The sequence below is a fragment of the Penicillium psychrofluorescens genome, assembly GCF_964197705.1.
Source record: "Penicillium psychrofluorescens genome assembly, chromosome: 2".
NCBI classification, from domain to species: domain Eukaryota; kingdom Fungi; phylum Ascomycota; class Eurotiomycetes; order Eurotiales; family Aspergillaceae; genus Penicillium; species Penicillium psychrofluorescens.
Genome location: NC_133440.1, coordinates 83,887 through 106,975, shown reverse-complemented (window position 1 = coordinate 106,975; position 23,089 = coordinate 83,887). Strand labels below are relative to the sequence as shown.

The following is a 23,089-nucleotide window of genomic DNA, read 5'->3' as shown; positions in this document are numbered from 1 at the left end:
ACAGAGGCTGAGACATGAGGGTTGAGGCTGATGTTGTTGTTGGTCCCCGACGCCAAATCGCGCAGATGCGCCGGATCTCCAGTACTAAGTGAGTGATGAATGAGCATAGAAGATTTAGATCAACCAAGCTCACATGGATCGGATCTCTCGATTAATCTTCACATTGACCTCTGTTTGCCTATACTTCTGCGCTCAAATGAACATGGACAACATGGGCATTATTGCGGGGAAAGATGCACATAAGGAGATTCGTTGCATCGTCAAGATTCACTCATAGATCGGACATTCACCCGGTCGCATTGGCAATCTGGCGGTCTGGTGTATCGAGCGATGGCTCTAGCCCTGTCGCCTGACCGCGTTTGGGCTTGACCTTGGGTGTCACATAGAAACAGAGGATCTGCTGCTGCCAGCAGTGCGAACACTGGGGGTGTGCCTGGTCGCAGGGAACCTGCCATTCACGGCAGGCTTTGCAGTCCGCGGGGCTGTTTGCGCGGTTCGGAGCGCGTCGAGGAGGATCATGATTGACTGGTGGGTCCTCAAACGCGGTGCCACGCCATCCAGACCATAACCATTGACAAATGTGTCCACAAATCCCCTGGGCCACGGGTGCTGGGACAGATGTGTAGGTATTGTTGGTTAGGTTAATTAGGTGGTGATTGACCGGGTAGACCCGTTGCGATCTATGGATAGTGGATCAGTAGTGGAGGAGGTGTTAATAGAGTGAAGACACCATACCCAGAGCCATTCATCCTAAGAGATGGAACAAGAGATGGTGAGAAATGGTAAATAGAGACAGGGTTGGTAGAATAACAGGCAAGGGACAGACTGGGACGAAACAAACAAACCAAAAAAAAAAGCAACAACGCAGAAACCAGGACGGACAGCAAAGCAAGCAAACCGGTCCAGTAGGTGGACTGCCCGCCCGCGAATCAACAGCCACCACACACATCCATATATTATGACTGGACTCCCTCTCCGGGAGACGTCAGATGGCCCGATATCCAGGTTGCACAGATCGGAATGTGCTTCCATCAGCTGCGATACAGTGGATGTGACTAAAGCAGGACAGGTGGAACGTCATGATGGCTTCAAGCTCCATATACCGTGAAATGGCTAATTAACTACATGTGATTAGGCTTGAACAGCGGAGTAACCACCTACACTCTACCCATCAAGATGGTTCGAATCACCGATGCCATTGCCAAAGACCACCGACTACTCGAGTCCTACTACGAGACGATCGTCAGCACCGAGGATGCCGATGAGCGGACACGCTTCCAAAACCAATTTACCTGGGAGCTAGCTCGACACTCGGTGGCCGAGGAGCTGGTGGTTTATCCAGCGATGGCGAAATACCTGCGCAATGGCGATCAGCCAGTCGACCAGGACCGGCAGGAACATCAGACAGTCAGAGAGTGTGATCAGGTTGAAGGTCAAATACTACGCTAATTCGGTTGTAGCTCAAAGAACGCCTCAAAGTCTTCCAGGATTTGAAATGCTCTGATCCTCGCTTCATTCCCACGATCACCATGCTGATGAATGACCTCTCCAAGCACATCCACGACGAAGAGACCATGGATCTGGTCAAGCTAGAGGGGGCCATCACCGCAGAAGAAAGCAGTCGGCTGGCCAAGTCACTCAAACGCACCAAGATCTTTGCACCATCCCGAGCACACCCCGAAGCGCCGGACAGGCCGCCGTTCGAGACGGCGGTGGGATTGCTGGTGGCCCCATTCGATCACCTACAAGATATCTTGCGTAAGTGGCCGGATAATGTGTTCTATCTAGATCCGTCCCTGGATTAGGTACAAAAATTAGAATCAAATCATATTCTACCACTTAATATACAACGGTCTATTCTGATTCTACTCCTCGGGGGCCTGCTGGCTCAGCTTGTCAAGCTTCTCCGCGGAGGCTTGCTTGCCTCGCTCAGTATTGCGAGCGTTGCTCTGAGCACTGCATTTCTGTCGTCAACACCGATAATCGGAACAGATGCTCGAGGAAGAACTTACCCTTTCAAACCACCAGCCACACGGTTAGGGTCTTTGTTGCGAGCCCGGACATCGTATAGCTCCTGCCGCGGGTTATCCCAGCCGAGCTCATTGTTCAGCACCTCGGAGGCATGCTGCTTGGCCTCGTTGGACACCCTGGGATTTTTTAAAGCTCTAGAGAGTAGCTTAGTTCGATGATCAAGGATGATACAACTCAGTACTCACGCCTTATAGCCACGCATGGCATTCACTCGGTCCTCGGTGGAGGCATCGACATTGGTATTTTCCCGCGAGTTAGACATGATGGCAGTGATGGGGGATAACAACCAAATCAAGAGCTGAAATCGGTTGTTTATTTTCTTGCAGAATCACAAAGGACCGTAGTTGCAAAAATCCCGTTAGGTCTTGACGGATGATCAAGTTAGGGTACACCTCATAAAACAAAAAGTACGGGATTTTAGCCCCATCGACCCAATTTATGCATCATGACAGCGTCAAAAGAGGCAAATGAAATCGCCGTCAATGACATATCGTATGGCGAATCCTCAGCCCAGAAAGTCGAGAACTGTATCGAATTATCTCTGATTGTTGCATCTACCGTATAGCCCCGGCGTGTGAAATCAGAGATTCGCCCTGCGGAACTACCAGCCGGTTGATGTCAAGCTTGCGTCAGGCGGTACCAACGACGATTCGAAGCATGGCAGCCGTAAATAAATATCGGTCTGGCATCCCGGATGATCAGCTTTGTTGGGTCATCGTCGCATCACGGCTGTGAATCTGGCACCTTGCTACCCGCTTTAATCCTGAGTCTCATTTCTACCAAAACACTCCCCCAGGTCAAAGTTTTCTATCTTGACCGCAAAAATGTCGAACCGCGCTGAAAGAGAGGCCGAGGATAACTATGAGGCCGAGAACGACGCTGCTCCCGTTCCGGACGAGATTGTGGACAATACGTACCTAGGCGAGACAAACCCGAATCTGAGGGATCAGGTCCCTGTTCAGGCCGACGAGGATGATTATGAGGATCCCATGCAGCCGCCTTATGCTAACACCGATGAGCAGCTCGGTAAGTGGGTGTAACCTAATAAAAAGCAACAAATATTAACTTCAGGTTAGCGGACGACGGCAACGAGGCGATTGACCAGTCCAATGTCCTAAAGGGAGATCGGCTGCGCCACGCAAAGCCCCAATCCGCAAATAGGTACAGTGAGGGTCCAAACGAGGACGATGTGCCGTCAGACATCCGTGATGGTCTCTCTGGTGTCTCGGGCGTGAAGCGCCTGTCATAGACTCAAACACCATAATTGCGACCCTGACTTTTGATTCAGGATTGTGGTGAAGTATTTAGAGTACAGTGTATGTCTGGACCTTTTTGGTCTATAAAATTTTTGTATTTTGATTTGAGTCCAAAATTGTAAGAGCTTGATCAACTGTATTAGTCGTTGGGTATGTAGAATTGCTTCGGTACGCGGCGGTCGGTGTCTCGGTCCGCAATGGAGACGGATGGGATGGTGTAGAGGCACAGTAGGATAAAGGATAGGGAGCAACCCCAAACTCAAACGCGAATTGTACTGTTGTCAATCATTACTTCGTCCGTTCCGTGCACTCGTCGGCGGTCGCTCTCTTCAGACATGAGTGGCGGGTACCTGGTAAGAATGTAGGCTGGACGGGAAAGCCGACCAAGATGACGGAAGAATAGATACGCAATTTCGTCCTCACTTTCCACTGACTCGTAGCCCCAAGTCGTCTACTAGGACCGCCTAGGCGCCGGGTATGCTTTGCAGTGAAGAATGGACAGCCGAGTCGTGTCGTGGATTCCTGCGACAAGAATGCTGGCCAGCCCGAGCAATGGGGAGTTGTCAATGGTCAATGGACAACAACAGCATTCACCGGATGGACCTGACATGACTATCGCACTTTCCTCTGCTATGGACACCACATTCCTTTCCTCTCTTTTGTTCCTCCTTTCGTCCCTCCCGACTTGTCTTTTGTTCATCTTTTCGATTGACTGCTCTCTGTGAACTACAGATTGCGTATAGTCGCCTTGCGGACCAAGTCCCTGTGCCTTCCTTCGTCTAGGACAAGATGCTTTCTCCCTTACACTCTCTCGGCGCTGGCTCGCTGATCCTGTCTCTGTTGGCGTCTCCCGTTAAGGCCAACCAGTCGAGCGCTGCCTATCAGCTGGTGGAGCGCTGGCAGGCCGAGAACTTCCTGGAATACTTCAACTTCCACGTTGGACAAGACCCAACCAATGGCTATGTCAACTATATGGACCAAGACAGCGCACAGAAGGCCGGTCTGGTCAAAGTCACCGACAGCGGCTCCCTGTACCTAGGTGTCGACCACACCACCAAACTTAGCCCGGATGGGAAAGGCCGCGACTCCGTGCGCATCGGAACCAAGAAGTATTATGACCAAAGTCTGGTCATTGCCGACATTGCGCACATGCCAGGAAGTATCTGCGGCAGCTGGCCTGCGTTCTGGTCCGTGGGCATGGAGTGGCCGCAAGATGGCGAAATCGATATCATTGAGGGTGTGAACCTGCGGGAACACAATGAGATTGTCATGCACACAAGCGGTACCTGCAGCCTGACAGACCAAGGCATGACCGGTGTGGTAAATGCCACGGGCTGTGGAGAGGAGCTGGGCCCCGTAGGCTGCGTCGTTGAAGGCGGCAAGGGCAGCTATGGCACCTCGTTCAATCGACAGGGCGGCGGTGTGTACGCCATGGAGTGGACCGCTGAGTTTCTGAAGATTTGGTTTTTCCCTCGACGCTCCATCCCGTCATCCATCTCCAGCGGACAACCAGATGTCACCGAGTTTGGCACTCCGATGGCGCTGGTGCAAGAGGGGTGCGACGTGGCTAACAGCTTCAAGTCTCAGTCGTTTGTGTTTGATATCACCTTCTGTGGTGACTGGGCTGGCGGCGTGTTTGGAGAGTCGGGCTGCCCCATGTCCAGTTCGGATCCCGTGCAGAGCTGCGTCAACTATGTTGCTCAAAACCCATCCGCCTTTCAGCAGTCGTACTGGGAGATCAATTCTGTCAAGATCTATCAGACCGGCGTCAATGGCCCGGCTTTGAACTCCACGACAACCCTTGCCCCAGCCACGACTCGCACGACTGCCGAAACTTCTGTTGTAGAAACCCATTCTACTCCTTCTGCCCATGAGAGTGCCACGGCTGTGCACTCGGCAATTACTACTTCTTCAACTGTGTCCGCACCGATATCGGCAACATCTACGCACCACGAGACCATTCAGAAGGCTCCGGCTACTACCGATGTCAAAAAAGCACCTGCTACCTTGTATGTGACGAACTTTGTAACTTCGACCAAGACTGTTTGTAGCGACGCTCGCACCGCGAAGACACTCCCTTTCGTCACCGCGACTGGGGCTGAGGTTGCCAACGGTCCGACTAATGATCAGAACTTGAAGCCAGCGGGCTCTGAGACCACGGCCACTCGTGTCGAGGTCGTCGTTGAGCCACAAAACACCGCCAGCTACGGTACCCAAAGCATTCCTGCACCTGTTGCTACTCAAGCCCACGGCGTTGGTGGAGGGAGAGCGACCTCGAACGCTGCACCCAACGATCATTCTGCGCCTGCAAAAGACTCAGTCGATTCTGTTACTACACGCAAGCCGACAGAGATTGAGAATTTACCTCCCGCAAATCGTGCCCCCGGGCTCCTACCATCTTCAATGCCTTCGCGCACTTCGGTGCCTCTGATCCCTCACCCTCACGCTTCCACACATGGTCCCAGTTCTTCTCCCACTGGCGTCAGCGCTATGTTTACCGGTGCTGCTCACAAGACGGCTAGCAATGTCCTTGGAGCTGTCATTGCTTTTGTTCTCGTCCTTTTGGTCTGATGTCTCTTTTTTCTCCATGTAAGCCTTGGTCTTTGGGCCCAGTTATGGAATTCTGTTGTATAATAGGCCTTTCCTTGACTGTTGTTCATAGACGTGTGTGTATTTCGGCTGATTGTATTCTGTGTCGGCGAGAAAACCCTGTACTCCAGGCTGGTTGTGTTTCAAATTGTTAACATTAGGTAGTTGATGAATAAAGAAAGCCTTCAATCCACCATGGAGGGGAGCGACGTCTATTGATCTATTCACAGAAATGCCACACCTTGCCAGCTTTAAGGCTATGCTCGTTGTCCTCGAACAACCCATCGCGCCAGCCAATATCGGGCGTAACAATTCAAAATACCGTCCTCAATAATTCGTAATGGAGCATTTCGTAAAGTAAAACTGTCCCGCTCGGCTTTATCAGTGACAAATCTCTTAGGACACAGCCGTTGTGATCCATTCTCCCCATGCATGGCCTCATAGTGACTGATCAACTTGACAGCAGGGTTGATGCTCTCCTCTCCTCTTGCCTCGCTCTCGCGAAGCATCTTTAGCCATTGCTCAAAGGACACCGTATCGAACTGGAATCCGGCGCGCTTAAGCGATGAGAGCAATGACGCCCAGGAAAATTCGCGCGGGTTGGACACGTTATAGATCGAATCATCAACGTACGCAACGACGGTTGTCGAGTTCGACGCCATATTTGTCCCATAATTGCGATTCGGAGCAGCGCAAGCATTAGCTAGCTCAACAATAGTCGAGGCCAGCATATCCACTGGGAGCCATGAGCAGGTCTGCCCTAAGGCTGGGAGAGCCTGGACCGTCAATGCTGACCGAATCATGAGTGGGAGTGCTTCGTTGTCGTTCCATAGGCCTTTTTTCGAATGACCGGATACTTGGCCAATTCGGAGGGAAAAAGCCCTCGCTCCGGATTGCCGTGCAATGCTGGTGATCTGCTCTCCTACGAGCTTGGACCGTCCATAGCCCATATCGAGGGCACTTCCAAGATCTTCCATTGGTGCCTCTTGGATCTCAGCAGAGGAGGACCCAAGAGCTGCGGAGATTGACGAGCAGAAAATCAGAACGGCGGGCTCGGGTCGCCGAACAGACAGAGAAAATTGGATCAGGTTGTAGATCCCGCGGATATGTGGCTCGAACTGAGTAAGTGGAAGATTGAAGTTTACCGGCCAAGCTGTGTGGATAATCTGGGACACAGAATCTTGCATGCGGCTCATTATGTGCTCATCAAGCCCAAGATTTGGCTGGTCAAGGGAGCAAGTCAAAGCCGTAATTTTCTGTTTCTGTCCAGGCAACGCCTCCAGATCCTTCTCCGCTAAAGCCTGCAAGACAGCTTCTTGTGGCAGTGAACGCCGAGTGAGACAGAAGATTTTCAAAACAGAGTCGTCATTAAGAAGTTCGAACAGCGTGTGTGCACCAATAGAGCCAGTGGCTCCCGTCAAAACCTGGGAGATGTTAGTGTAGATCATCAGAAGCATCTAGCTCATAGAATCCTACCACGGTCTTTCCGCTTGAAGAGATCGCTCGACGTGGCAAATGCTTTCGAAAGGCAGAGTATTTGCTGATCAGTCCAGCCATCATCGTTGTGGTTTTCTCGGAAGTGACGCGCCCCCCATTCTGCAGAGTGCAGATATATGTTGCCAACCCTGACACGCTTCCAGCCTCGAAAACCACATTCTGTCCCAGGCTTTTAGCCGACGCAATATTGAAATGGCGAAGAATCAAGCGTCGAAGGTGGATAGCCTTCAAACTGTCCACTCCCTCCAAGAAGAAATTGGAATCTACGCCCGCAAGGTGAATTCCAAGGTCCTTGCAGCAGAGTTCCATCAGGAAGGACTGTGTTCCAGTAAGGTCGAGTGTCAGGCCCCCATCTGCTGCTTGTTCGATTTTCATGTACATGTCGTTGATGAGATCATTGTATTGAAAGTATACCTGGGCACGGATCATAGATCCCTTGTCCGTTCGAGGAAACTCGGATGTGGAGGGCAGAGTGACAATCATATCACGAGAGATCTGTGAGAATTTCTCTGACCGGGCGTTGGCTTCTTCGACGACAGACCAGATTGCGTCAAGATATTCGCTTTCCGATAGGTGTGTAGATTGATCAGCTCGCAGGATCAAGAGCCCTGGGGTTGCCTTCCCGACTCCAACAACAACTGCGTCACAGACTAGAGAGTGCTGTTTTATGTGGCCTTCTATCGGAAGTGGCAGGACCTTCTCGCCATTGACGAGGGTGATGCGATCATCCAACCTCGACATATACTTCCATCGGTGTGGAATTGTTGGGTGTGGGGTGAAAATATCCCTTGAATGAAAAGAACCCGGGGGCTCGTTGGAGTTGGAAGTAGTCAACGCTGGATGGCCGGCCAGGTAAACACACTCGTAGAGTGAAACACCGAGGGGCTTCATCCAGATGTACGGTCTGATGTTGTCAAAAAATCTCAAGTAGTTCCAGGCGATATCACTCTTGGGGCGTGATATTGATTCGGCAACTAGCCCGGCCTCTGTCCTAGAGGACTTGTCAGCTGCTGCCAGTGTACAAGTCAGAGTATGAGTTACCCACAGTCCGAAGGAACCGCCAAACTGTACACCCTGGCCCACTAGGCAGTCTCCCAGCTCGTCTGGACATGGCGCCCCCCCATAAGTAACCAGATGGCATTCACGCAAGGCAGAAATTCCGCGAGGGCTGTCGACCAGCAACTGAAGCATGTACGGAACAGCAGCCACAGACTCGGGTCGTGCGGCCTCCAGAGCAGCAACCACCGATTCAGCGGTCAAAGGTAGTGCGGCATTCCACATGTAAGCCGTTTTCCTCATCCACATTGCTTGCAATGCGGTAGACAGGCCATGGAGGTGGTACCAGGGTAGTGAGTTGAAGGATGTCAGGCCGGGACCTCGTAGAGGGTGTGTCATCAAAGCTCGATGACTGAGAAAGACAGGTTGGGGGTTTCCTGTTGATCCCGATGAATGTAGAATAATGGCGGTCCTGTTGAACTGGGCTTCGGAGTTGCGACTTTGGTGCAGAATGAGAACTGAAGTTTCCTCGGTGTTGTCGAGATTGCTTTTGGAAAGCATCGGACGACAACTGACGAGCTTTTTCCGAAGAATATCACCCATTGTGGCACGGATGCCGGTGGTATTCCCATATATAACTGTCTCACAGCCGACATTATCAAGGAGAGCCACACAAGCCTCAGCACATAGCCTCGGTGAGAGCATCATGACGGTGTAGCCCAATCGGCTGAGGGCAAAAAATGTGATCACCATGCTGATGTCGGAGAGGGCGAGAACCGCGACAATTGAGCCATTTCCCTTAGGCTATTAAAGTTAACCCGTATCACCCGAGTTAAACAATTTAAATGCTGACACTTACAGGCTGGAAGCCATCGTTCATCAAGCAGGTGACCGCCTGGTCTATCATGTTGTCCATATCTCGTCCAGTATAGTATTCGTATGTCGCGGTCGCGGCGTCTGTACTTGAACAGGGATACGCGAGGATGGGATACTGAACCATGTCTGCCGCCCGCAGTCGAATCAAATCATCAAGCACATGGAGCTGCCCAAATTGTCGGATCAAATCATCTGTGGCACTTGATGAGGTTGCCTGTGCGATATGGCTACCGCGTTGATTACCCATGATGAATTAGATGACCGAAATATGAAGAAGGGACGAGAGTATGTGGCCTCTAGTTGTGGAATAGAGTGCCCTCAAGATATTTAAACCCTTTTGTGGGCGTCGGCCAACCCAGAAAACGAGCCGCCATCGGTGTTGTGCATCTATACACTAATGCGCTCGGGATAATCGGGAGCGTACCGGTCTTCCACCCGGGACTATTCACTTCAGATCGCGACAAACTATGTTTGTGTTCAATCAAGATGGCGTTTTACCACACCTGTGGGTGCTGCCAATTCACACCGCTAATATTGGTTGTAGATTGCAAACGTTCGACCGCAGGCAAGCGCAACGGAGGGGTGGGTGGCCTGCTCGGAAATAGCCTCATGCAAACAGACCAATGTGGTATGGACAGGAAATTCCCCGACGATTAAGGGTCGTCGAGAAAATTTCCCCGACGCAGGGGCAAACAACTTCGCAAACCGCATTGCTTCCCCAGACATGGGGGCTTGCGGCTCGGTTGCCAGGACAAAGACTTTGGAGCTATATTCGTCAAGCATTTGACACAAACACCGGGTCTTCGAACTATCCCAAGGTTTGCTAGTGCTGTTTTTATTGCTGCACATCTTCAATAGCGATCCCATCTAGCGCCAATGGCGACACGGCAGAGGTCCCCGAGACGGGTCCGCTGGAATCGAAACCCCGTTGGGATAGTCTGGGCCAAAATTAAATATACCCGTACCAGTCCGGGTGGATGAAACAGGTCTCGATCGTTCGAATTCGGATACAGAATTACCGACATCTTCTACCTTTGTCTAGTCCGACGGCAATAACTCTTCGGCTTTGTACACAATGCGGTCACAGAGTAGCAAAGGACCGAAAAAAGAGATCGTTAGCCAGCGAGACTGACCATCCCACCGAATGGCTGCCTAAAATTTGTTATAGTGATTTTCGCGCAAAGTGATCGTCGCGAATGTACCGAGAGCAATCGAACAATCATCCTACTGCGAAATTTGATATGCTTTTCTGCTTGTCCTTGACTGGAAATGCAAATGGTATGAAGATCCCTTTTAGATTGAAAATCGATTTACACGGAATTCAATTGCAAGGTCTCTAGAAGAACGTGAAGGAAAATCACCAGCAGAGAGATATGCAGGAAGCCACTTCTGGAATTGGGGTCGATCTGCTATGACCCGCCTCTCGGGAGCTTGTTTTCTGGGACTGGGGCGGTCCATGGGTGGATCGGAATGCTTGTACATGTTGATTATTCACATCCACTTTATAGAAGTTAGTTCTGCGGGAAACCTGGGTAAATAGAACCTGTTTGCCGAAGAAGAATGTAACCAGTCCGATCGGCTCCTGACATGCGAATTATTCCAAATTTGTGTCCGAAGAACTTCATACTTTCGACATTCCAACCCGGGGAACAGCACAGTTCGTCCCGGTGCGCCTCAGAACAAAGTAGCTCCCGCTGGACATAAGTATCATCTCTACTTCCAAAATGTCCAATCTAATAAGCCACGGTCTGAGGTTTATCGATGGGCCCTCGAACGTAAGTCCATTCGAACGGCTTGCCAGCAACAAGAAGCAACAGATACTCTCCAACACCTACATGGCCAGTCGCCGACATGGAAAACTGATGTGGTTCGATGTGTACCCAGTCGAAAAAGTTGTAAGGTTATGCCGTGCCATGCGAGAATATGGTGTTCCTTGTAGACATTGGAGGAGGCAACCCAGGCCAAGACCTGATTCGGTTCTGACAAAGCTACAGCCATATTCCTGGAAAGCTCGTGCTGCAGAATTTGCCCCAATGTGGTTGAGGGCATGTGTGATAATCAATCTGGAATTGGGGTGACGGGCTACAGCTCTTTGAGCCGCAACTGATTCCAGGTGCTCGATTATACTACTTCCGAGCTACTCTCCACGATTAGCCCGGTCCTATCTGCTGGCAAATTCTGTGCAACACTGTGACTGCCATGGTACCCGATTAGTCGCGAATCCTTTGCCAGAACCCAGAGCCCTGGAATAGAATCCGTAATTGAGGCTGTTCCGGTAACTTGACATGAAGGTCTTGGGGGGTTGAGTGTGTTTCCGTTCAGGGTTGGAAGACATTCGGAATGTTATAGCCCGCATTTTTCAGGGAGACCCTATGATATACAAAGATGTTATTTCTTCCCAATGAGATGCTTAGCTCCTGCAGATGCCGCGTTGTCAACTATTTCCATCGACCGGAAGCGCAGACCTCGGTCGGCAAGATGGCGCTGCACTGCTTTCTGGTATTCCACATTTCTCATCAATCCTCCTGCGAGTACCAGTTCACACTCGTCTGGAGCAGTATACTCCCTACATCTGGGGTCGAACAGCCGAACGAACGTGTTATTGACCAGAAATGCGACTTGGTTTTCGACAATAGCTGTAGCAGTCTCGTTGCGCCGGGCCAGATTCAGCACGATCTGTGCGATAGTGGAGATGCGGGCCTTGACACTCTTGTCACTGCGTTGACATAGCACAGCGTTCAAAAGGTCGATGTTACTGTCCTCCACCATCCGGCATCCGAGCTGTTGTACCACTTCCTGTTCCAATTCGCCAAGGTCTTGTGTTCGTAGGCCTAGGGCTATCTCTTCTAGAACAACCAAAGTGTGTTTGGTCGCTTCTAACCCAATGGCATAACCCCCACCTTCATCTCCCAGGAGATGGCCCCAGCCGCCTGATCGAGCCACCCGGACAAATCCCTGTTCGGCAGTCCAGGTGTATCGCATGGCCACACTCCCAGTTCCTGCAATCAAGACGACAGCCGCGAGTGCATGATGGCTGGTTGCAACTGATGCAGTTAGGAGATCCACGTCATTCGTCAAACGGATCTGACCGGCGCTGTAATCCAGGCCAAACAGTTCTTCTAGTTTAGGTGCCAATTTGACAGAGAATCCAGCCCGATCCAAGCCAGCAAGGCCGATCCAGACGGAATGGAAGCATACCCGAATATACTCCTTCCACATGGGCTCTGTGAACTCCGCACCTGTCGGCAGCTGTTCCCTCAACGCGCTTTTTATGGCGTCAAGCAAAGTGGTCACAGCTTCGTCCATGCTCCCAGTATGATCGGTTCTATACACGAAAGTTAGCTCGGGAGAGACACGTAGCTAAGTAAATGCCATACAGATTGCACGGCCCAGCGGACCCACGGCCAATAATGCCAGTATCATCTGCCACCACAGCTGCGCATTTCGTCCCCCCACCATCGACGCACAGGACGAATTCCCGACCAGGCATCACGGGCCAATGTGGCACTTCGGATTGGATGAGAGCTTCTGACAGCACTCCTCCCACACACTCGAGCTGTCGAGCACAATCATTGGCCGACTGACCCGTTTCAGCAGCTAGAACAGCGAGTTTCACACTGTGGTTGCACTTGACAAGAAGGGCATCTAATTCGGAATCTGACCAGCCACCACACTTTGGGCTCAGCTTGCGCAACATGTTGCGAGACCGTTGCTCCAGTTTCAGGTTTGACGCCACCAGGTCGACCATCTGGAATACTGCGATTAGCCCAGAGCTGGGAGGGTGGGAAATAGAATATACCATATTGCCGTAGGTCTTGCCGGTTCTTATCATCGTGCCAGTACTAAGCATATTCAGAACCAGCTTTGTCGCAGTGCCCGCCTTAAGTCGAGTACTACCAGTGACCACTTCCGGCCCTGGAAGGGGCACAATGAGGTAATCCACGTGTCCCGATGAAGCCATGGCCGAGGGAGTGGCACACGCGACCCCAATCGTGAGGCATCCCAGCCGCTTGGCAAATGCGAGGCACCCGAGGACATAGGGAGTGCGCCCCGACGATGCAATGCCGATGATACTGTCTCGCGCAGGGTCAAGATTGAGGCTTACCAGGTCCGCTTCGCCAGCTTGCTCGTTGTCCTCTGCCCCCTCCTGCGCCTCCCGAATCGCTGCATCGCCGCCAGCAATCAGGCCGACGAACTGGGATCGAGGCGCGGCAAAAGTGGGCGGAATTTCCGACGCATCCAGGATGCCGAGCCTAACCTCTTTCCATCACCCGTCACCACTGCTTATGCATGCATTCTGATCGGGGTGATGACTGACCTCCCGCTCGTCCCGGCGCCGACATACACCACTCTGCCACCATCTCGTACCCGTGGAGTCAGTGCATCAATGGCATCGGCAATCACGGGTAGACAAGGAGCAATGCTTTCCGCTACCAGGTGGTCGTCGGCATTAATGACAGTGCACATCTGTATGGTCGACAAGCGGTCAATGTGCGAAGTCCGGGGATTGACCCTTTCGGTCTGCAGCTGCGACAGATTGCTGAGATCCATGATGTGCCAATCGGATGGCCGTTGTAGACACCGCGGAACCCTCGTGGATGCACGTCTCTTTTCAATAACCGAGCGAACGGGCCCATCCAACGCGAAATACGTCCAGCCAAAGTGCAATAAACCCGCTCAGTACGCGAAGCGAAAAAAATTAGCCGCGTGGGGTTACCAGCCAGGGTCGTACCGCGTGTTATCTCCCCAGAAACGAGCTGCCCGATATGGGAGTCTGCACAGCGGCCGTCGCCGCCGTGCACGGAGCTAATCAGCGCAAGCATTCAGCCGACGGGCGACGGGGGCTCCACTCGAGATGCCACGGCGCCGGTGGTTGGAATCCAGGGCACTAGCGTAGAGGCCAAACAAAGCTCGTATTCGCGGGGTCTTCATAAGATGGCACTGTCTCGCTCTCCGCCATCGATCGGTGAGAGACTCTGGACAAGATGTCGCAGCCCACGAGCCCCGAGGAGTCCATGTCCAACACGGTGACCAGCACTGGCCAAGGCCGTCGCTCGGTTCTGTACCAACTCTATACCCACTGCTGGTCTCAGATCCTCTTGATCAGCTTCATCTGTTTCTGCTGCCCCGGAGTGAGTGTCGTGTGCGTCGTCCCCCGGGAACCGGAGCTAACGGTGCCAGATGTACAATGCCCTCTCCGGCCTGGGAGGATCCGGCCAGGTCAATGAGACCGTCGCTGCTAACGCGACAGTTGCGCTGCTCGCTGCCACCGCTGGGACGGCGCTCTTCGTGGTCGGGCCCATCTTCGACCGCGTCGGTCCGCGAGTGTGTCTGCTGCTGGGCGGGTGGACGTATCCCCTGTATTCGGGCAGTCTGCTCTGTTTCAACTGTATGCCGCCGACCGAATCTCTGACTCGGAACGAGCTGACATTCTTCTTACGGCAGCCACGAACAATGGAGCGTTTGTCATTGCCGCCGGCGCCATTCTCGGCGTGGGGGCATCCTTCCTGTGGGTTGCGCAAGGGGCCATCATGACAACCTACGTGCCCGAGTCGCAAAAAGGACGCGCAATTGCGGTCTTCTGGGTCATCTTCAACCTCGGCGGCGGCGTGGGCTCCCTCGCCAGCTTTGGCCTCAATTTCCACTCGACGAGCGGGACCGTATCGGACGGGACATATATTGCCTTGCTGATCATTATGGCCATCGGATGGCTCCTGGGTGTGCTCATTTGCCCTCCCACGGCCGTGCGACTTGAACAGTTGGAGGCAACGCCTGAGAACGAGAAAAACTGGCGGCGCGTCGCGAAGCTCTCGGTCCAGACGCTGGGCGATTGGCGAGTGCTGTGCATGCTGCCACTCTTCTTCTCGGCCAATGTGTTCTACTCGTACCAGCAGAACGTGGTCAATGGCTTGACCTTCAATATCCGCACGCGCTCGCTCAACGGTGCCCTATACTGGTTGGCGCAGATGCTCGGTGGACTGATCATCGGCCTCATGCTGGACATGCCGTGGCTCTCGCGGCCCATGCGAGCTCGGGTTGGCTGGGCGTTTCTCTTCATCACGGGCATGGCCATCTGGGGCGGCGGATATGCCTTCCAGAAGTGGTTCGACCACCGCACGGCGCTGGGACTTCAGCAGGATATCGACTACACGGACAGCTACCAGTCCGTCGGTCCGATCTTCCTCTACATCTTCTACGGCGCCTACGATGCATTCTGGCAGTCCTTTTGCTACTGGCTTATGGGCACCCGATCTAACTCCCCCGCTGTGGCAGCCATTCTGGTCGGTGCATATAAGACCTTTCAAGCTACCGGGGGCGCGATGGCATGGCGCATCAACGCGCTGCAGAAGCCCGCTATGGCGCAATTTGCCATGGACTGGGGCCTGTGCATGGGATCGTTGGTCATTGCGATCCCGACGGTCTGGACCGTCACACTAACTAGCGACGCCGCTTCCACGGAGGGCCAGGATGTGCTGGATACGACGGACAAGCCTCAGTTCGAGGAGGCAAAGGCATGACATGTCGTTCAGATCGGAGAATTGCAATGAGAGAGAGAAATTCATCGGGCCTGCTTTGTACCAATCCATGCAGGAGACGACTCGTCGTAGTTTATGATTTCGGGACGTATTTTACAAACAATAATGACTTCATCGCATGCACGTCTTCAGCACCGCCGCCTCCAGCAGCAGCTTGGTGTACTGACGATGCAGCCATGCCACATACGGGCCCATGGGCGCCGCTTCCGCTTTTCCTAGGCCCTGGTAGAAGCAGCTCTTCAGACTGAACTCGGCGACGCTCTCGTCCTGCTTGATGACGGCGCCAATCTCGAAGAGCCCGTCGGAGTCGCGGACCTCTCGGATGCGCGGGGAATCGCCACAGCGGACGGTGATGTGGTCCTCGGTCTTCTCGACTACTTCGAAATGATCGGTGATGATCGTGCCTAGCTCGTAGGTACTCGAGAGGAGGTCCTTGCGCTCCCAGAGGTGGTTGGCAGTTTCGGGGTTCTGATACTTTCGGGCCATATAAGCGCGCTGGGGAATGTATCCTATACGTCGAACTGCAGTTAGCTTATGCCAAAGTGTGCCACACCCCAATGTGGGATGAGACCAACTTACCCATGCCACCCCAGACGCCGGCGCAGAACGCCTCGACCAGCTTGCCCTTCTTCTCCAGCAGGGCCGGGTCAATCTTGTCCAACGGCACGCGGCGCACGCAGACATCGTGCAGAGTGGGGTTCTTGTTAGGGTTGTACTTGTGGAAGAAGGAGGAGTGGAAAATGTGGTCAGAGGTGTCGATGGGCTCGAAGATGTCGTTACGGGTGGCGCCAAAGAAGACGCCAATGGAGGCCAGGCCACCAGCAGCGGTGACCTTCACGGCGCGACTGAAGAGCCCCATTGATCGTGTATAAATGGGGGCGAGAGTGAGAGCGGAAGGAGGTATGGATGAGGTAGATAGGAAAAAACGGAAGGTAGGAACGAAGTGAAGTTCCACAGGGGAGTGGCTCGTCACGAGACTTCGGGCCTGTCGCCGGTCGCTCTTTCCTGAGCTGGCGAGAGACACTAACTTAATTAACGTTAGTTAACTAATCTAGTTAAGTTGTAGATTCAATATTTTAAAATGTTGTAATGACTAACTAGATGGTTCTTGACAGGTGACTAGTACCCCTAGACCCCCTTGTTGATTCCTTCTTCAGGTGGCCGGCGAGACATTTGTGATCATCTTTGTGTTCCCAAAATACGATTGGCATGCTTTTGTCCCTTTATGCGCCGGGCTGGATCGAGCGCCACGGCCCGCCACGCGTTTTCGGCGAAATGACGGCCATCCAGGTTGTCAGTATTCTATGCGCCATCCCGCTGTTCTTGTGGGGACGACCGTTAGGAGTCTTCATGTCTGTTACGGATCAATGAAGCGTTTTCAGGAAGCGCGACGTGGGTTTGTATATAAAGCGATTGATCCAATAGAGAGGGGACATAATCAACCGTGTGTAGGCATCTTCCCAGCTTCCCTCATGATTTGCCACCGCCCCACACAGGCGGGGGGGATTCACAAACCAGATGACTTCGAACGAGCGTGGGGTTCGTATCCTCCTTTCTCTCTACCGATCATCTTCACTCAGTCCGGCGGTTCTTGTGCTATTGCCCACAGCTCCAGCTAAGATCATGACGAGTGCCTATGTCAGTCTCGGTTAACCCAGATGCGGGAAACATATCCTCTCCCGGACTCTACTGACCTGGATTAGCATTTCAACATCTGTTTTGAAAGCGTTGAGGCATGGCAAGCATTTGAACCCTTTGATGATAAGTAGGCGATCCTACCCGTCGTGAGGGTTTCTGACTACTTCAAACAGGTACAAGAAGAAGCTCACGCTAATTGGGGCCCACGTCGGTTTGGCTATCACAACACGGTCATTACCGCCTATGTACAACTTTAGGCACGCCCCCCCCCCCCCCCCCCCCCCCCTTTTTCTTTTGTTGGTGGTATACCAACCGATGAGACTGACAGGATCTCTGTGTACAGGGTTGAGGTTCCACTGACGGTATCGATGAAGCAACTAATGGATATCGAACCTGGAGATGGGGTCAAAGTGCGGATCGAGCAGGGGCAGTAACAAGGCTGATTCGGAAAACATCAATTCAATTTCATGTTCTAATTGTACAGTCTCCCGAATATTTCTCACAAACAAAGATAGATCACAAAACGAGCGGAACGGGTTTGACCATCGTCATGAAAACCCAGGCTATGCCATAGCTGTCATTTTCCTCTGAGATCGGGAAAAAGCCTATGGCGTCAAGAGACAGTCATCGACATTCAACGAGCTCCGAAACCGAACAGCGGAAGACCAGAGGCTGAGCTTGAAGAAGACGAAGAGGCCCCGGACGGCAGGGAAACAGATCCGAAGGGAGTCGAGGAAGAAGAAGGGGAAGAAGAAGTGGGGGCAGGGGAGAGAGTAGAAAGAGGAGTACGAGTTGGAGTAGCAGGAGGCAAAGGAAAGACGTTCCGCTTCTGGGCACTGGCCGAGGCAAGAGCAGCAGCCACAGATTCGGCATCAGAGATCAGAGACGGAAGGTCCGTGGGAATGGACAGAGACTCGCCACGTTTCTGAGCACCTCCGGAGGCTAGAGCGGCGGCCACAGATTCGGCATCCGAGATCAGAGACGGAAGATCCGTGGGAACGGACAGAGACTCGCCACGTTTCTGAGCACCCCCGGAGGCTAGAGCGGCGGCCACAGATTCGGCGTCCGAGATTAGAGACGGAAGATCCGTGGGAACGGACAGAGACTCGCCACGTTTCTGAGCACCCCCGGAGGCTAGAGCGGCGGCCACAGATTCGGCGTCCGAGATTAGAGACGGAAGATCCGTGGGAACGGACAGAGACTCGCCACGTTTCTGAGCACCCCCGGAGGCTAGAGCAGCGGCCACAGATTCGGCATCCGAGATCAGAGACGGAAGATCCGTGGGAATGGACAGAGACTCGCTCCGCTTCTTCTGAGCGCCAGCGGACTCGAGGGCCGCCGCCACAGACTTCGCATCCGACAAACGAGATGCCAGATCCGCGGGAATAGCCGAAGAGTCGCCGCGCTTGAACTCCGCAGGCTCCGAGTCAATCACCGGCGAGGGCAGGAGAGTGCTGTTGGAGGGAGCCAAAAGGTTGGAGAGCGGACTGCTGGTGGGCACCGGAGAGGGAGTCACGATTCCCGAGGAGGTTGGGAAGACATAGGTACCATTGGGGTTCTTGCGGCCAACGAAGGGAGCAGCAATGGCAGTGCCTGCAAGAGTAATGGAAAGGATAGAAACTGAGGCCCTCATTATGGATAATCGAAGGATATAAACAAATATGAGGTATGACTTTCGATGAACGGTGATGGGTCTCAAAGAATAAAGGATTGCAATCCAGAAGCAATGTTGAGTCTGCTTGAAGAATAGAGAATTTCGAGATGGAATCTGAAGGGGATTTTATATCTTTCAGAGAGGGCGCTCTGACCGGCAAATCCATCGTGTATGGGATCTTGAAGAAGCCTCCACTATCCTGCACGACAATCCGGCCTGTTGCGAGCTCCACATGCGTGCTTATCTCTACTTAGAGTGGACCGAGGATCTCCCACTATGAGAGGCTGAGAACAGACGAGACCACCTCTATCGTCATTTTGGACCTGCTGTTTCGTAATGGCTAGCATGGAAGCGAGAAGCAACTGACTACGAGATGTCCGTCTGATGTCTGGTTCGGAAGAGGTGCCCTAGCTCTAACCAAGGCACAATGGGAGAAGATCGACGGATTTGGCAGTCCGCCCTGCGCGAATTGTTGGAGAAATGGGCCATGGGGGTTTTTCCTGGTATTGAGCCGCACGTTCAGGGACGGCCGATTGACGATCGTTTGCTGATCCCCGTTTTCCCGCCGTTTTTGGCGATTCGACCGAGTGCCCGATGCTGGTCCGCCCAATGAGCAGCGTTCTCGAGGGCATTTCCCGCACCGATAACCATGGATCAGCTCGGCTCTTGGGTGATCGGATCAACAGATACCGATCGAGTCGGCCAGAAGGAATCGGCATCTAGACATGATGTGCGATGCCGTACGATCTGCACGTTCTTCTGGGGATGTCCCGGATCACGTATCTGGAGATCGATCCGGTAGGGCACCTTGCAGACATCAGTGTCTATGACGCATAGTAACCGGCCTGAGTGCCTCGGTTACTGGTGTCGGGACCTTGCTGGCCAGTGATTGCAAAGGGAACCTCGGCGATGGATCGTTCGGTCAAGGTCCGTCGACTGGTCCAGATGAGCAGAAAAAACGCGCCTCATCATACCAGCTTTCCATTCTCCATGGATCCTGAATTCGCACCATCGCAAATCGGCCAGCCTTGAGGGGGCTAGCCGATGCCTTGTTTTATCTTGCAAAAGAACCGAGGTTACCTACGATGCATTGCATGATGGCTGAAGGAGGTGAGGGTCCCGATTTTCCCAAAGCAACAAACGACAGCTTATTACACTGCTTTACGCGGTGTAGAGATATATCAGGCCAGTGAGTCTTCTTCATTCCGTTATATTGTAAAGGATGATAGGTCACATTGCTGTGCGATGCCTCATTCATACTTTATATTAAGTAGCAATGGCAGGTCTTCCTTACTTCTGACGAAGTACTACCGCCCCATCCAGCCTCCGTCAACAGTATGAATCTCGCCACTCACGTAAGCGCTGGCTCGGCTAGCCAGGTAGACTACCGGACCTTTGAAATCGTCCGGATTGCCCCATCGTGCCGCGGGGATGCGAGCCAGGATGCTGGCTGCACGTTCCTTGTCCTGTATCAGGGCTGTATTCATATCGGTTGCGACGTAGCCTGGGGCAATGGCGTTGACGTTAATGCCCTTGGATGCCCACTCGTTCGAAAGTGCTTTGCTGAGCTGTGCAACACCACCCTTGGCCGCTGCATAGGCGGGCACCGTCAGCCCACCTTGGAATGAGACAAGCGAGGCTACATTGATGATGCTCCCGCGTTGTCCAAAGCTGTCGGGTGTGCGGGTGAGCATGTAGGCACCGACATCGCGGCACAGCGTGAAGACAGTGGTCAAGTTCACTTGGAGGACCTATAAAACGGTCAGGAGAGGGTGGCATAGCGTGGGGTCTGAAACAAACCTCGTCCCAATCTTCTTGCGGGAACACATGGCTTGGATGTCTTCGCTGAATTCCGGCACAATTAAGAAGAATGTTGATGTCGTGGCCATCCTTGACGACCGTTGACACTAGTGCCGAGACGGATTCTTGCGATGCTAGGTCGGCTGTATAGATGGTGGCCTTTTGTCCCAGATTTTTTATTTGCTCTTTGGTGTCCTGGTTGCTGGTATCTCTCTGGGCCAAGTCAGCTGTGTTTCACCAGGGCCAGAGAGACAAACACACCTGTACCAGCACCACATCGGCGCCGGCTTCAGCTAGTGCTAAGGCCATCGCCTGGCCAATGCCACGCGTTCCCCCTGTCACCAAGGCAGTTTTACCCGTTAGTGAGAAGAAATCCATGTTATTTGTTCTCGGCGGACCTTACGGGGGAAATCTGACTGCATAAATACGACATACACGGCCCTGTTGACCCCCATGCGGGGGATGGCGTGGGGGCGGGGCGAAGACTGAAAACAATTCACGAAGGGAACTACTACAACTGAACCAGTATTATTTTGCTACAGGCGAAGTTAACCTGAGTGTAGCGTACTATATGTGTAGTTTTGAATTACTATGCGTAGAAAGATCTACTACCATTCACGAATCGACCCGTCGGGCCCGTGAAACTCCTTGGGCTGCCAGGGCTCTGTCTCCTGGCTGATGCGCCGCACCAGCTCTTCGTCAATCTCTATTCCTAGACCGGGCTTGGTAGGAGCGACCACGAAGCCTTCTTGAATCTCGAACACAGACTTGTCCACAAGATAGCTGTTCAGGTCAATGTCGCCTGCCTCGACATTGTAGTGCATGCCTAGGGACATCTCCTGGATGACAAAGTTGGGAGTCGACACGGCCACCTGGAGCGAGGCCGCCAGGGCAATGGGGCCCAGCGGGCAGTGAGGGGCGATGGCCACATCGTACGTCTCAGCCATGGTCGCCATCCGCTTTGTCTCCGAGATACCGCCGGCGTGGGCAATGTCCGGCTGCAGAACGTCCACCGAGGCGTCTTCCAAGAAACGCTTTACGTCCCATCGGGTGTACAGTCGCTCCCCAAAGGCGATGGGGATGCTCGTCTGGCTCGAAAGCTGTTTAATGGCCTCGGGGTGCTCACATAGCAGCGGCTCCTCGATAAACAAGGGCTGATAGGGCTCCAGGGCCTTGACCAGCTGTTTGGCCATGGGCCGATGTAGTCGGCCGTGGAAATCCAAGCCGGCATCCAAGCCGAGCGCCTTGACCTGCTTCAAACGCTCCACACACGACTGGAGCACGGCGGGCGAGTCCAGCCAGTTGACGTCCTCCGTCGCGTTCATTTTGACGCACTTGAGGCCTTGAGCAATGCGAGCCTTACTGTTCGTCACGGATGTCAGCTGGGAGGGTATCCCCACAGGACAGAGACACTCACGCTGCGGCCTCAACATCGCTCGGGCGGTCCCCTCCAATCCAGGCATACACCTGCACCTTGTGACGTACCTTGCCACCCAGCAGCTGGTATACCGGTACGCCTAGCCGCCGACCCTTCAGATCCCACAGCGCAATGTCGATTCCCGACAGAGCCGACATGAAGACGGGCCCGCCCCGGTAGAATCCGAGTCGCCAGATCGTCTGCCAAATGTGTTCGATATCGCTGCAGCCAATCAGGATCAGCATCACGGAAAGAGAAGGCCACCATGGCTTGCGTACTCTGCTTCATAGCCCACAATCCTCGCGATGATCTCGTCCAGTGCGCCCTCGACGGCCAGCGAGTGGCCCTCGAGTGTGCCCTCCCCCCAGCCGATCTGGCCCTCATCGTCGGTGACCTTGACGAACAACCAGCGGGGCTTGACGCGAAAGTACTCGATTGCCTTGATTTTCGCCATAGTGGAATACTGTGCGCGGCTGGAGAGCGTATCCGGCTTGCGCGATGCGATCGCATTAGTTATACCCGGCGGGCGGCGGTCTTCCCCACACGAGCATCCCACGCGGGGGTTGCACGGAGAACGTCCGACACGAGCTGAGATGAAACCCCAAGTGCGGCTGATTGGTGGAAGAATCTCCTAATGCGCCTTTCCCCCCCCCATATTAGTTAGCTACGGTGAATTCTTATCGTATTCGTGGGGGTTTCTGTCAGCTTATCCTTCCCGCCTCGATTGAGTTGCGACCGTCGACGGGGGGAACCCCCACGCCCCAGTGGGGAAGGGGCTCAGCCGAGCGGATTTATCTTG

At 53.4% G+C, this 23,089-nt stretch overlaps 12 protein-coding genes across 12 annotated transcripts; 4 read left to right on the top strand and 8 right to left on the bottom strand.

The window, feature by feature from the left end:
* Nucleotides 1–286: 286 nt before the first annotated feature.
* PFLUO_LOCUS2251 (uncharacterized protein) lies at nt 287–749 on the bottom strand (the record flags this gene model as incomplete). The annotated part of the gene is made up of 2 exons (XM_073779372.1): nt 287–680; nt 736–749. The coding sequence occupies 2 exons, from the start codon at nt 747–749 to the stop codon at nt 287–289; spliced, it is 408 nt and encodes a 135-aa protein (XP_073636333.1).
* Nucleotides 750–1,176: 427 nt separating this feature from the next.
* Nucleotides 1,177–1,805, top strand: PFLUO_LOCUS2250 (uncharacterized protein; the record flags this gene model as incomplete). The annotated part of the gene is made up of 2 exons (XM_073779371.1): nt 1,177–1,407; nt 1,461–1,805. 2 exons carry the CDS (start codon nt 1,177–1,179, stop codon nt 1,803–1,805), a joined length of 576 nt encoding a protein of 191 aa, XP_073636332.1.
* A 60-nt stretch (nt 1,806–1,865) lies between these two features.
* On the bottom strand, nt 1,866–2,293 carry PFLUO_LOCUS2249 (uncharacterized protein; the record flags this gene model as incomplete). The annotated part of the gene is made up of 3 exons (XM_073779370.1): nt 1,866–1,956; nt 2,013–2,165; nt 2,217–2,293. 3 exons carry the CDS (start codon nt 2,291–2,293, stop codon nt 1,866–1,868), a joined length of 321 nt encoding a protein of 106 aa, XP_073636331.1.
* A 562-nt stretch (nt 2,294–2,855) lies between these two features.
* On the top strand, nt 2,856–3,280 carry PFLUO_LOCUS2248 (uncharacterized protein; the record flags this gene model as incomplete). Its single annotated transcript, XM_073779369.1, has 2 exons — nt 2,856–3,057; nt 3,108–3,280. 2 exons carry the CDS (start codon nt 2,856–2,858, stop codon nt 3,278–3,280), a joined length of 375 nt encoding a protein of 124 aa, XP_073636330.1.
* A 796-nt stretch (nt 3,281–4,076) lies between these two features.
* PFLUO_LOCUS2247 (uncharacterized protein) lies at nt 4,077–5,858 on the top strand (the record flags this gene model as incomplete). The annotated part of the gene is made up of 1 exon (XM_073779368.1): nt 4,077–5,858. One exon carries the CDS (start codon nt 4,077–4,079, stop codon nt 5,856–5,858), a length of 1,782 nt encoding a protein of 593 aa, XP_073636329.1.
* A 275-nt stretch (nt 5,859–6,133) lies between these two features.
* Nucleotides 6,134–9,492, bottom strand: PFLUO_LOCUS2246 (putative NRPS-like protein biosynthetic cluster; the record flags this gene model as incomplete). The annotated part of the gene is made up of 4 exons (XM_073779366.1): nt 6,134–7,300; nt 7,353–8,364; nt 8,419–9,173; nt 9,229–9,492. 4 exons carry the CDS (start codon nt 9,490–9,492, stop codon nt 6,134–6,136), a joined length of 3,198 nt encoding a protein of 1,065 aa, XP_073636328.1.
* A 2,141-nt stretch (nt 9,493–11,633) lies between these two features.
* PFLUO_LOCUS2245 (uncharacterized protein) lies at nt 11,634–13,796 on the bottom strand (the record flags this gene model as incomplete). Its single annotated transcript, XM_073779365.1, has 4 exons — nt 11,634–12,570; nt 12,623–12,993; nt 13,045–13,498; nt 13,564–13,796. 4 exons carry the CDS (start codon nt 13,794–13,796, stop codon nt 11,634–11,636), a joined length of 1,995 nt encoding a protein of 664 aa, XP_073636327.1.
* Nucleotides 13,797–14,230: 434 nt separating this feature from the next.
* Nucleotides 14,231–15,763, top strand: PFLUO_LOCUS2244 (uncharacterized protein; the record flags this gene model as incomplete). The annotated part of the gene is made up of 3 exons (XM_073779364.1): nt 14,231–14,377; nt 14,427–14,634; nt 14,691–15,763. 3 exons carry the CDS (start codon nt 14,231–14,233, stop codon nt 15,761–15,763), a joined length of 1,428 nt encoding a protein of 475 aa, XP_073636326.1.
* A 129-nt stretch (nt 15,764–15,892) lies between these two features.
* On the bottom strand, nt 15,893–16,640 carry PFLUO_LOCUS2243 (uncharacterized protein; the record flags this gene model as incomplete). Its single annotated transcript, XM_073779363.1, has 2 exons — nt 15,893–16,290; nt 16,361–16,640. The coding sequence occupies 2 exons, from the start codon at nt 16,638–16,640 to the stop codon at nt 15,893–15,895; spliced, it is 678 nt and encodes a 225-aa protein (XP_073636325.1).
* A 1,413-nt stretch (nt 16,641–18,053) lies between these two features.
* PFLUO_LOCUS2242 (uncharacterized protein) lies at nt 18,054–19,052 on the bottom strand (the record flags this gene model as incomplete). The annotated part of the gene is made up of 1 exon (XM_073779362.1): nt 18,054–19,052. One exon carries the CDS (start codon nt 19,050–19,052, stop codon nt 18,054–18,056), a length of 999 nt encoding a protein of 332 aa, XP_073636324.1.
* Nucleotides 19,053–20,380: 1,328 nt separating this feature from the next.
* Nucleotides 20,381–21,182, bottom strand: PFLUO_LOCUS2241 (putative secondary metabolism biosynthetic enzyme; the record flags this gene model as incomplete). Its single annotated transcript, XM_073779361.1, has 3 exons — nt 20,381–20,824; nt 20,874–21,086; nt 21,135–21,182. 3 exons carry the CDS (start codon nt 21,180–21,182, stop codon nt 20,381–20,383), a joined length of 705 nt encoding a protein of 234 aa, XP_073636323.1.
* Nucleotides 21,183–21,481: 299 nt separating this feature from the next.
* On the bottom strand, nt 21,482–22,744 carry PFLUO_LOCUS2240 (uncharacterized protein; the record flags this gene model as incomplete). The annotated part of the gene is made up of 3 exons (XM_073779360.1): nt 21,482–22,235; nt 22,291–22,512; nt 22,569–22,744. 3 exons carry the CDS (start codon nt 22,742–22,744, stop codon nt 21,482–21,484), a joined length of 1,152 nt encoding a protein of 383 aa, XP_073636322.1.
* Nucleotides 22,745–23,089: the final 345 nt, after the last annotated feature.